Source organism: Orcinus orca, chromosome 16 (assembly GCF_937001465.1).
Source record: "Orcinus orca chromosome 16, mOrcOrc1.1, whole genome shotgun sequence".
NCBI classification, from domain to species: Eukaryota; Metazoa; Chordata; class Mammalia; order Artiodactyla; family Delphinidae; genus Orcinus; species Orcinus orca.
The window spans coordinates 74,165,880-74,179,068 of NC_064574.1; the positions used below are offsets into that span (position 1 = coordinate 74,165,880).

Sequence of the window (13,189 nt, forward strand, 5' to 3'; positions counted from 1 at the left end):
TGAAAGGGAGGTACCAGGGAAGGAGAGAAAAGGGATGACAAGAGACGAGGACAAGGTGCCAGACTTCCTAGCAGCCCAGGCACACACGCTTGGGACCTGGTTGCCTGGGTTTCTAGGTTTGCAGAGTCTGGGTCTCTGAGCTTGGGGGGGACTGGGTATGAGGCTCATGCCTCTTCCTACCACTTTTTGGCAGGTGCTGCAGCTCCTTTCCAAGAGTGCAGCCTGCACAGACCACCAGTTTTATTTCTCCATCTGCTTCACCGAGGCTGTGGTTGATAAACATTTCCCCAGGTTTTTTTCGAGTGGTTGATGGGTGGCCTCAGCTTTTAGAACTTCTGTGATTTTTTGGTCTTTTTCTAGTTGCATGGACTCTTTAACGGAAAGTTGAGTGAAGACACATTAGAAATTATCTTCATTCTTTTTTTTACTTGATACATTTATACTGCAGTATGATTATCAGAGTAGCGTTAGCTAACACCTCTACCATGTCACATAATTATTTTCTTCTAATATTGGGAACAATTAAGATCTATTCTCTTAGCAAGTTTAATGTTTATAATACAGTTTTGTTGGCTACAATCACTTAGTGTGTGTTAGATCTCCAGGACTTATTTCTCCACTAGTTGGAAGTTTGTACCCTTAAACAACATCATCCAACTCATTAACCGAAAAGGCCCGAACAATCTGATTTAAATATGGACAGAACAAAATAGATTTTTTTTTCCAAAGAAGACATCCAGATGGCCAACAGGTCCATGAAAAGGTGCTCAGTATCTGTTCTTCTTCATCCTGAAGTCGAGGTTATTCTGAAGTCACAGCATCCATTTTCTCATAACTTATTCCCTAATGTATTGTAGATACATTGTAGATAAGAAACTTTTAAGTCAAAACTATTCTCTGAAGTTTAGAAATGACCTTGCAGCCGTTGGAGTAGAAGGCGAATTTGGTGCTAGTAAGATGCATGGTCTGTCTTGTCTTGACAGACAAGGTTTGTCGTCCACACGGATCCCTGAGGGAGACGTGTGCATAAGAGCAGTAGGAATAAGAAATAAAGTGCTCCTTTATATTCACCCTTATTCATGGCCTGTATCCCCATGTAGAAAATAAGAGAGGAGGTAGGATGGCTGGGCTTACTCAGAGCAGACCAGGCTTGGATGAACCTATAGCATTGATGAGAAACACTACCAGGGTGTGAGCCCCAGCTGTGAGCACAATCTTTGCACACCTCCTGAGAGCCAGCTCTGTTGACTAGCTGCTCAGGAGGAGAAGTGAGAGTGGGTAGTGGCAGTGCTAGGAGGCGCCACCAGCCTCCACCAGCCCCCCCTTCACCACCACTACCGCTCGACTTTCTCGTTCTACCGTGGTCAATTGCTATTTCCCACTCAGAGGTAAAGTGGAAGTAAAAACATCTTTTCTGTTACTCTGGGTTATATAATAGATGTCAAAGCTCTGCTTAATGTTCAGCTCTCATGGGAAACGGGCTTCCCGGGATGCTGAAGGCAGGTGCACTGCTTGGGGTTGTCCGGGCCTTGATGATGCTTTGACCGACAGGTTGAGGATGGGGCGGTTCAGGAACTAGGAGGACTTGATGTATGTAAAATTCTGTGAGCAGAAGCAGAGGTTGGAGGGCCTGTGCTAGTCCTTTCAGAAGAATGGCCAAGCCGGGTTGCTGCACAGAGTCAAGCCTCTCGGATCTAGGAAGACTGTCCCTTGTGTCACCAGCCACTGCGAGGTCTATTATTAGGGACTCTGAACCATGAGAAGCCTTGCATCTATTCCTGTTCTAGGTGTAAATGTTGATTTCCCCAGATTTCTGTGGTCTTGGCTCGATGACTCAAGACCTTAGAATGAAGGTAGAGGCGTGTTCAGAAAAGAGTTAACACAACAGGCTATCCTTTGAAAGTCCTGCTTGCAAGGTTAGCCCTCTGCTGGTGTCTGGGAGATTGGATTTGGGGAGCGTCCCCGTCATTCCTAAAAGAAACAAGTGGCTCACTGTACCTAAACTGTACGTACAATATGGTTTATGTTTAAGCACCTGCTTTCCTTCTGGGAGTCTTGACTTTTAGTCCATGCCAGGGACAGATTGCCTACCTGACCAGCCCCCAATAAATACCTTGGACAACGGGACTCTAATGAGCTCTCCTGGTGGACGGGATTTCGCCTATGTTGCCACTGCTCATTGCTGGCGGAATTAAGCATGTCCTCTTGACTCCACTGGGAGAGAATTCTGGAAACTTGTGCCTGGTTTCCTCCAGACTTCACCCCAGTCACCTTTTCTCTTTGATAATTGTGCTTTCTAATCTTTCATGGTAATAATTCATAGCTGTGAGTAGGCCTATATGCTGAATCCTGGGAATATCTTAGTGAGCTGTTGAACTTGGGGGTGGCTCGTGAGATGCCTCCAGTACAGAGCCCGGTGATCCAGGGTGTGATCCCTCTAATATCTATCCCACCCGAAGAGCTGTAGACCCCTTCCAACCAAGGCGCTGCTCCTGAGCCCCTATTCTGTAAAACTTCAGGTGCTGCTGTTGGGACAAGGCTTGGTTTTGGCCCCCCCACTCACCCAGGTCCAGTCATCATCCTTACAATGTCCCTTTCTCAGCCTTCATCCTACTGGGTCCCCTGTGGCATTCAACACTACTGGAGGCTAACTGCCAGCCCCTTACTGAATCTTGGTGTCCCCTGTTATCTAGGGCACCCCTCTCATGCTTGGTTCTCCTCTCAAATTCTTCCTTTCCAGTGCCTTTCTCCTGCTTCTTACCTAGACGGTAACAGAATATCAAAATGGCACCCTTAAGTCTCTATTTTACTTTCTTTTATTAAAAAATTTTTTTATTATTATTTTTTGGCTGCACCACGTGGCATGCGGTATCTTAGTTCCCCAACCAGAGATCCAACCTATGCCCCGTGCATTGGGAGCGTGAAGTCTTAACCACTGGACCACCAAGGAAGTCCCATAAGTCTCAATTTTAGGCTCTAACTCACAGGAACAGTGCAAAAAGCGCCAAGTCTCCCAAGAGCCCATTGTTCTTCCCTACCTTGATGTGTTAGTTAGCTCGGGCTGCGGTAATAAAACGGCACAGCCTGGGTGGCTTAAACAACAGAAATTTATTCCTCTCAGTTCCAGGGGCTGGGAATCCAAGATCAAGGTCCTGACAGGGTTGGTTTCTGGTGGGAGCTCACTCTTTGGCTTGCAGATGGCCACCCTCTCGCTGTGTCCTCACATGGTCTTTCCTCTGTGCTTGCACTCCTGGTGTCTCTTCCACTCCTTATAAGGACACCAGTCTTATTGGATTAGGGCCCCACCCTTATGACCTCATTTAACTTTAATTACCTCCTTCAAGTCTTTGTCAACAAATACAGTCACACTTGGAGATGGGGGGTGGGGGAGTTAGGGCTTCAGCAGATGAATCTGGGCATAGTTCAGTCCCTAACACTTTATGAGAGGTTGAAGCATTAGGCAAAAGAATTTCACTGGATGGTGTTGCTGGTGGGTGATGCTCTTACTCTCCACTTGGACCCTTTCCACTGACTCTGCATCGAGGACCAGCAGTGCTTATCTCATCCTGTTCTCTTCCCATAGGAACACTTGATCCCGCGTGAAGGGAGGGTGGTTGCTGTTCCAGCCACCCTCCATCCTTCCTGGGGGCCCCACGTTGTTCAGGGTGCTCACCTCATCTCCCCTTTCAGCTCATTAGAACCTTCCCTCCATTGAGGGCTCACTGCCGAGCCATTGAGAATTTCCTAACTGGAGCCTTTGCTCCCAGCTTGGTGCTGCCCTAGCTCAGTGCTTCTAGGTGAGTCCCAGCTCCCACTTGATTCTGTCCCAGGTTTCGGACTACAACCTCCCGGAAGCAAGCCTGTGTCTATTCGTCTCTTTCTTGCCCCACCGTACATCGCCCGCTCTTCTGCTCCGTTGTAGGCATGCTTCTGGAATTGAGTCAATAGATTTGAGCGGAGTCTCAGGCAGACGTTTCTTCTTGCTCCTAATCCATCTCCTCATTACCCTTCTGAGCCCAGCATTTTTTCTGTATATGCGTCTTTCCTTCCTTTTATTTTGCAGGGATTTTTACTGTTATTTTAGCTCTTGGTGAAAGTTTCAGCTGTTGGTCTTAATGAATGTTGTGCAGTCCTGGTCCTCCCTCGGCTTCCTGCCCTCGTTCAAGTTCATTACTCTGACTTCCATAGCAGTGGGAAGCAATCAGACGCAGTCCCGGGCAGGTTAGCTTCCCGCGTGTCTTGCTAAGCGGATCATGATTTTGGGCTTGTGGAGGGGGACTGAGGCCCCGTAGGCGTGAATTTCATTCTTTCACTCTGCACTCACTTGCCTGTTCAAGATTCGTAAAACAATTTAACCAAGTAAAGATTTTTGCATTCGGAATCCGCTGCATTCTGTGAAAGGTTGGGGAGTCTGGGAAGATACCCACTTTGTTTTTAGGGGACTGTGAATCTGGAATGCCAGCCTCATGTCACGCTGCTAGGCCTGCACAGGCCTCATTCGTCAGACCAATTCTTTTTGGTGGAAGAGGATGCCTGGAGGGTTGTATGTGAGATACCTGGGTCCTCAGAGTATTGACCATCCAAAGAGAATTACTGAGAGCCTCACTGCAGGCAGAATGGCAGTTTGGGGAACAGATAGCTTTCAGGCAGTGGTCATTTGCATTAAAGGCCCCTAAAGGCCATCCTCCCAAATTCCTACTAAATTTCTTCCCAAAGGCCCAGATAGGAAAACATATTAAACTCTCAAACTTTGAAGAGCGATATGAACCTGGGCCAGGAATTATGCTGGGGCCTCTGACACGGAGGGAGGCTTTGCACGCGGGGGTTAGCATCAGGGGTTCCAAGCTGATCCCTTTGCTGGTGCCTGCTAGCTGCGTAGCCTTGACCTAGCTCCGTTTAACCTCTTCTTGCCAAAATTTTCTCAAGGGCAAAATGTGGAAGGGCGGAACCTATTCATAGTGTTGGGATAGAATCAAACAATAATATACGTAAGGCCTTGAGTTCAGTGTCCGGCATATCGCAAATGTTAAATCAGTATTTCCTGTTACTTATTGTCATTCTTTTAAATGCTTAAGAAAGACCTCCAGCAGCTGACCTGAGACCCAAGAGAGCAACTTAGATTTCAGTTTGCCTCTGTGTGCCAGGCAGCCGTAGCACTCCCCAGCCAGGGAACGCTGGGATCAGGGGGAATAGTGTTCTGACAGAGCCACACATCGCCCGGCCTCCTGAGAGACAGCAAAAGCATAGGCAGACTGCTGGGTTTGGAATCCCAGCTCTGCTCCCCTGTGTGAGCTTCTGCAAGTTACGGAACCTCTCTGTGCTTCAGTTTTCTCATCTGTAAAATGGGCCGTTGGCAGCCTTAAATGAACTAGGGTGTGGCGATTTCTTTAAATGATGGCACGGCATGGTGACTGCTCAGTATGTTAGATGTCAAGGTCATCATCAGACTTCCCAGACCTTGCCTCGGCCTGGGGCTGGTTTCTGTTCAAGGGGCTTAGGGAGAAACTGGTCTCTGAGATTGTATTCATCTCAGTTCTCCTGGAATGGATGCAGGGAGAGGGTGGGGACATGGGGGCCAGACTTCTGGGAACAGCACTGATAGCTTGTGGGGTGTACCCAGTCCTGTTTGTCCTTCAAACTAGGATCTGCTGAAGACAGGTTTTCCTCAGTCTAAATCTGAATAGAACCTTTGTACTGCGGGCAGGTCTGATGTCGAGCTGTGTGTGTGAAAGGAGGAGTCTTTGTGTACTGAAGGTCTGCAGAAAATGTGCAATGTACACACATACTCAGGAGCCAGAGCTGAGAAGATGCCAAGAGAGATAGAGATAGGTCAGGGGGCCGCACCCTGATTATTTCTCCAACTATGGGCCTGCAGGAATCTCCCTTGGCTCAATGATAGTTTTAAAAAAAAAAGGGGGGGGGATTGGGGGTGAATCACATTCTGACCAATAACAGACCTGAAGTTCCAAATGTCATCTGCTTAACAGCTAGAAGCAGACCCTCCTGTGAGCCAGACCCCTCCTCCAAGTAGCAGAAAGGCTCTACCAAGCCACCCGTGCACCAGCGCTACAGCTGGCACTGCCCCCCAACCCGAGCACTTCCCCTCTGGCCAAGGCTCTGAGTAGTGAATAAGCTGCTCCCTTCACTGCGGCCAGGATGTAGTTTGAAGCGTCATTTCCGCTTGTGAGCTTTGGGTTTGCTGTTCAGAGCCAAGGGCACCGTCCGTGAGCGCTCCCTGATGACTTTGACCAGAGTTCCGTGTGGACCCTTGAAATGCGCCAGTTCCACGTGCTGCTCTCCCATCACCCGGGGTGGCGGGGGAGGTTTTGGAGAGGTAGGTGGTCTCTCTCCTCCTACCTGGAAGGTAGATTGTTTAGAGACAGCCTCATGCTGAGAAGCAGGTGTTTTGCTAAGTCCTGTGGACCCCCAACCCCATCCCATTCGACTCCCAGGGGACAGTGATGCCTACGGCACTATGGGCGGGAGCTGGTGTGGCCCAGCTGGTGGACATATTTTTGTTAAGGTCTCGTGAGGTCTCTTTTTTTATTTTTACACCTTTATTGGAGTATAATTGCTTTACAATGGTGTGCTAGTTTCTGCTTTATAACAAAGTGAATCAGTTATACATATACATATGTTCCCATATCTCTTCCCTCTTGCGTCTCCCTCCCTCCCACCCTCCCTATCCCACCCCTCTAGGTGGTCACAAAGCACCGAGCTGATCTCCCTGTGCTATGCGGCTGCTTCCCACTAGCTATCTATTTTACGTTTGGTAGTGTATATATGTCCATGCCACTCTCTCACGTTGTCACAGCTTACCCTTCCCCCTCCCCATATCCTCAAGTCCATTCTCCAGTAGGTCTGTGTCTTTATTCCTGTCTTACCCCTAGATTCGTCATGACATTTTTTTTTCTTAGATTCCATATATATGTGTTAGCATATGGTATTTGGTTTTCTCTTTCTGACTTATTCACTCTGTATGACAGACTCTAGGTCTATCCACCTCATTACAAATAGCTCAATTTCGTTTCTTTTTATGGCTGAGTAATATTCCATTATATATATGTGCCACATCTTCTTTATCCATTCATCTGATGATGGACACTTAGGTTGTTTCCATCTCCGCACACCCTCGAGCTTCTGAACTTTTATGAACTGTTGGACCTCACCTGGGTGACAGACACTTGGGATGATGCCCACTGCTAATAGACCAACATCCCAGAGAGAGGGCCCCGGAAGGAGAGCCGTAGTACCTGGGACATTATCTAGTCCAGTGTTTCTTGAACTACTTCCTCTTCGCCCTCTTCCTCTTCCTCTTGTCCTGTTCCTCCTTCTTGTTCTGCCACTCCCCCACTCAGGTGCCTTTTAAGAAACTTGTTTCCCTAGTTGCCCTAACCCCATGGCATTTTATTATAATTGGACAGATATACTGTATGTATATATGTTTATACACTGTGACGTTAGGGCCACAAACCATAATATCTAAGTTATTTTTGGTCCCCTAAGAATCACTTTCCATCTCACGGAAGGTGATGCTCTCTCTCTTGAGAATGCACCTTCTGGCCTGAGACTTTTTGGCCATCCAGAACCAGCTTTGACTAGTGGGAGTGGCTTGGGGTGAGCTGGGGGTTAGCGCATGTATATAACAAGCGCGGTTGTCCGAGCCTCATGGTTCTCGCTCAGTATGAATGCCAGCAAGACTGGGCCATTCTCATCTTCCTCCAGCTGCCACCTTTCCACTTTCACAAATACTGGATGACTTATCTTTGGGCAAACATCTTGGTCTGCATTTAAGGTCATTTCCTTGCTTTGTCTTTTTCTTTAAAGGTGAAGTTGTTAGGTACAAAAGAACCAGAATGTTACAGCATCTTGAACACTGCTAGTCAATATCTGGGTGAATATACCCAGAGACGCGTCAGAGAGTCCATCTCTCATCTGCATCTCTGCCAGCACTGAGCAGTATTCTTTTTTATAAGTATTTGCTCATTTGAAAGGCAAGAAGCTAACTCATTGTCGCTTGAATTAGCCATCTTATGATGGCCAGCCAAGGGGAAATTTTGGATCCTTTCATCTTGCTGACAGGTGCGAGGTACATCAATTTCTTCTCAGTAGTCCATCCTACTGACTTGTCATGCTTCCCCTGTCCTCTGGGAAGTTTTATCTACACTGGGATCTGTTCCTGGACTGTCTGTTCTGAATTATTGACATCTTGATCATGACGTCTGCTTGACTTTTGGAAATAGGTTTCCAATGAAGGTTCTTGGAAGGCGATTGCACTCCAGGAGTGGATTGATGTGTCTGCACTTTGGCAAACATGTATGCAGACACCTGGACTGTCCTCCCTGCCTGGGGCCAAGATGTGGTGAGCTCTTGGTGGACACACCCTCCTGAGCCATCCTAAGGGTGCAGAATGCCATACTGATGTGTCACTGAGGCTCAGACAATACCCTGAAGGTCTAATTTTGTCTGATTTGGCTCAAGTTCACCTTTGGTCAGTGTCAGCTCTAGTATGAAAGATCCAACGCATGTTGAACTGAGCAAAGGAAAAACAAACAAGCAAGAGACGTCATTCATTCTCTAAGCGCATACTGAGCGCCCACCATGGTGTCAGATATAAAGAAGTTTCAGGCTGGGTCCCTGGCCTTGCAGAGCTCCCACGTGGGAGATAGGTGTGCAAATTAGTGGCTGAGATATAGGGTGATCTGTTCTAAATAGATGCACACTAAATTAGTAGAAGGGACAGAAGGAAGTGCCCAACTCTGTCTAGTGAGATGAGGAAGGGTCAGGAAATATACAAAAAGAGAACATGATGTTTAAGCTCCATTGTATAGAACAAGTTAGAGATCACCAGGTAGACAAATGGGGAAGGGCATCCCGGATGGAGGGAACAGCATGTACAGAGGCATGGAGCTCTGAAAGAGCGTGGCATTTTGTGCAGAGGTGGGAAGCAAAGTGTGTCAAAAGGAATAGCGGGACTTGAATACCATCCCGAGGTGGTTTCCTTATTTTTGGTCAAAGATGCCTTTGAAGTGTATAAAGCACGGTCAGATATGCTTTGGGGAAAAAAGCACGGTCACATATGCTTTGGGGAAGTAAACTCAACTGTCAGGAAGAGAGTGTGGAGGTGAGAGTATGAGGGCAAAAGCCATTTTACTAGTAACATTGTCATTATAACTAGGAACATTCATTCTTGGAAGCATTTTCCCACCACAGTCTTTTTGGAAATGGACTAGCAATTGGATTAACAAAAAAGGTAGAGCAGCCACAGGTATTTAAGAAGTGAAATCAGTAAGACTTGATGAGTAAATTTATGTGTGATTGGCAAGGATGAAGGAAGAGATAGGGATGAAGATGTGATTTCTCTCCTGTACAGCTGGGCAATTTGGGGTCCAGGTACAGCAGGTGTGAAGCCGTGGCCATTTAAGTGGGAGGTGTTGGTTGGGCATTTAGACACAAATACTGACAAATGATTAGGAATATGCGGTATCGGAGGTACTCACAGTTGCGAATTTCTTGTATTTCTTTTGGTATTTTAAGAATGAAGCCCAATTTTCAGAAATGGTTTCAGCTCTTCATTGATTGAGGTCATGCCGTGGAGAAAAGCATGGAGATGTTTATTTCATTGGGTACAGTAGGTCAATTTCAGCTACTTTTCAACTCGTATTTATATCTTCTCCTTCCAGGGGATGGTCAGGTGGATTTTGATGAATTCATGACAATCCTTGGCCCCAAACTGGTGTCTTCAGAAGGTCGCGATGGTTTTCTTGGAAACACGATAGATAGCATATTCTGGCAGGTGAGTAAGAATTCTTTGAAAAATTAAGTTTGACAGTAAACACGTGTCTGGGACTAACGTTTGACTGTGAATTCTTGAGCTTCTGTTCAGCACGTGAAGCTCCCTTCTGGGCTTGAGTGATATACGTTCCTTGAACTGGACGTCTAAGTTGAGATCCATACTAGGTCCCCTGAACAAAGAATCAAAACTACACTCATTTAAGGCTCGGAAGAGTGAAATATCTCCCTATTTTCCCTCATATCAAAACTAGTTTTACATTTTGGAGAAATGAGATTCCTCCACTTCTGATTCACAAAAGACTTTTTCCTGGGGACACTTGGAAAGGACATATTGGTATTACCTGAGCCCACTCTGTCCCTGGTTCCAGCAGATCCTTGATGGGAGGATGGCATGGCTGCCTTGTGTGTTTGGATCCTAGCAATACTCTTAATAGGACAGAAGGGTTTTATCTAAAAATTTGCATTTGATGCTTCTCGATTTGCTTCTATTTCTATCTTGTAAAATCTCTTAGGAAATTCCAAATAATACCTTCAAATGATTAATTGTGCTATAAATCATTTCTCTATATTAGTTCTTTAGTCTTAAAATGTGACTATTATTTTGTGACTGTGGAATTTGGGGAATGACTCATCAATAATTATTTTAAAAAATTAGGGACTCCCCTGGCGGTCCAGTGGTTGGGACTCCGTGCTTCCACTGCAGGGGGCGCGGGTTCAATCCCTGGTCAGGGAAGTGGGATCACGCATGCTGCGCAGCGTAGCCAAAAAAGAGAAAAAAAAATTGAGTTAATTTGTCAAGTTAAATTGAATTACTGTTTAAACATGTAAAATACCGTTCAAACACGGTGTGGTTTCTTTAATTTCTTGATGTGTTTTTTTCCTTAACCAAAGATACTTCTCTGTATCTCTAGATAAGGATTGCAGTTGACGTGTATCTCTAGTCTTATTCTGCTACCCATCTTGCATATAACCAACAAGTATTTAGTAAGAACTTGTTACTGGCCCTGTAGTCTAACAGTCACTATGGGTTTTACAAAAGATGCTTAAGACACAGTCCTGGCTGTTTAAGAATTTGGTTGGGGAAAAAAAAAAAAAAAAAAAAAGAATTTGGTTGGGGAAACACAACTAAGAGAGAAAACAAAGAGTAATTGATTGGCTTGATGGTTACTAGACTGTAATCTTGCAGCCAGGGACTTCATTGTTGTGGTACCCTCAGCAGTTAGCCCATGTACTCAGCAGACCCTCAATAACTTTTTTTTAAATAAAATGAATAGAAGTTCAAGAAAGGAGACACATGTGGTCTTGAGAGGTCAGATAAGGCTTCAGGAAATGGGGGTACTTGCTTCAAACCTTGAAATAGGTGGGGGATTAAGTGAGAAAAGAAAGAAAAGAGAGCATCCCCAGCCTGTCACAATGAGAGTTTGAAAAAAGGTGGAGGCAATGAGCACAGGAAAGTCATTGACCATGAGGAAGATACGGTTGAAAGGGAAAGAGTTCAGGATCCACTGGCAGAGTGGATTTAGAGCCTGAGGAGAGAAGGCTTGAGATCACTGACTCCAAGTTTCCCAGCTGGCTACTACTGCCAGGAATACGATCATAGAGAAAAGACGTCTTTGTGGAGTTGAATTCTAAATTGGACACGTTGGGGGTCAGTCACCAAGGAAAGTCTATGCACAGCTGAAATGAAGGATGGATCATGGGTGAGAGGCCAGGGCTGGGAACCCGGATTTGGGATTCTTCAGAGCTAGTGGGTGAAATTATAGTCAAGGATGAGCTCAACGAGGGAAGTCGTATACCTGAAGATGACCAGAGAGACAGGACCTTGTCCTGGAGGATATCCAGGGCAGGGGAGAGTGAGACATGGCGTCTGACCTCCACACTGCTGATACCCATCAGGAGAACATCATCTCCTGTGGTTATGATCAGCCCTGACTCTCCCTAGAGAAGGACCTCCGTGACCCTCCTTGCCACGTGATCAGAATATTTCAGTGCTCTGGTAACCTTTCGATGTGGAAAGATAGACGGGTGGACTCCACTGGCCAAAATCAAAAGTGAGCACATAGGGGGACTTCCCTGGGGATCCAGTGCTTCCAATACAGGGGGCACGGGTTCGATACCTGGTCAGGGAACTAAAATCCCGCATGCCGCACAGTGCAGCAAAAAAAAAAAGTGAGCATATAGTTAACAAGACGGAGAAACATTATTTCCCACCTGGCATCTTGCAGCCCATACAGATGTACTCTGTTTGGACATCTGTGAGTTGCTTCTCTTCTCGGTTTCTCTTCTTCCCTGCGCTTTCTGAATGCTTTCTACCCTTTGCTTCTGTCTTCAGGGCCCACTCTAGCCTAGAAGGATGCTGCAAGCCCTTCCAGGCTCTAAGCATTCTTCCTGGCCCCGATCCTGAAGGGGAAGGAGCTGCAGGTACTTAATTATATCTTAAGTGGAGGCCTCACATCTGCCGGATTCTTCCCAGTAGAGCATCTGCATGAGGAAATATTTCTTTTCTAATATATTGATTGCCTCTTGCATAACTGGGACATGCTACTATGCTCATGAAGTCTCTGTGTTTTTGCCTTACCAAAGACCCTCCCCCTCACCCAGGGTGATAAATGGGATGGGAAAAAGAGAATAAAAGGGGAAAATGCAATTCTGAAATAGCTAAACGAATGTGGGACCGTGTGGACTGGTGGCTGTGACTTCCTCTCCTGCTGGTGCTCCCCCAGCTCAGACTTTGACGACGAGCAAAGGAGAAAGACCGTCAACCCATTCTTGATAGCCAGCCTCCTCTGCTGCCTGCCCCCCGTCTGCCCATTCAGTGACAGTGAGAGAAAACTGTACTCAGAGCATCTGGTCCTTCCTGGAAGAAAAGCTCATATTGCCAGCACTCGAGTGATTTTTCAGGTTTAAAAGAAAGCTCTGTGTGTGCACAGGTGTATGTGTGCGCGTGCATCTGTGTACACGTGAGTGTTTACTTTGCTGCTGTGGTTGAAGATGGTCTAGAAGAGGAGCAGCAGAAAGGCAGCTTTCTGCCTCTCAATTTCCAGGCAGGAGATTTTGATATCAGGAGTTACTGATATTCTAGAAAGGAGAAGACCATCCATTTGAGACACTGACAAGGCTTCCTGTGAGGGACAAAAATCAGTTTCCTGTGGAAACAGACACGATGGTACACTTGGAAGGCCATATTAGTGATCTATTGCTGCATAATATATTATACCAAAAGCTAGTGACACAAAACAGTAAGTATTTACTAATCTCACTGTTTCTGTGGGCCAGGAATTCAATAGCAGCTTAGCTGGGTGGTTCTGGTTCAGGGTCTCTGATGAGGTTGCAGTCAAAATGCTGGCTGGGGCTGTGATCATCTGAAGGCTTGACTGGGGCTGGAGAATGTGCT

General features: G+C 46.3%; 1 protein-coding gene across 7 annotated transcripts in view; it reads left to right on the top strand.

Moving 5' to 3' along the window:
- CALN1 (calneuron 1) overlaps positions 1–13,189 on the top strand; it is a 508,174-nt gene that overhangs the window by 324,576 nt on the left and 170,409 nt on the right. For all 7 annotated transcript variants that reach the window (XM_049699587.1, XM_049699589.1, XM_049699588.1 and 4 more), the window contains one exon: positions 9,684–9,796. In XM_049699587.1, coding sequence (XP_049555544.1) covers positions 9,684–9,796 — 113 coding nt within the window. The remainder of the gene's footprint in view (positions 1–9,683; positions 9,797–13,189) is intronic.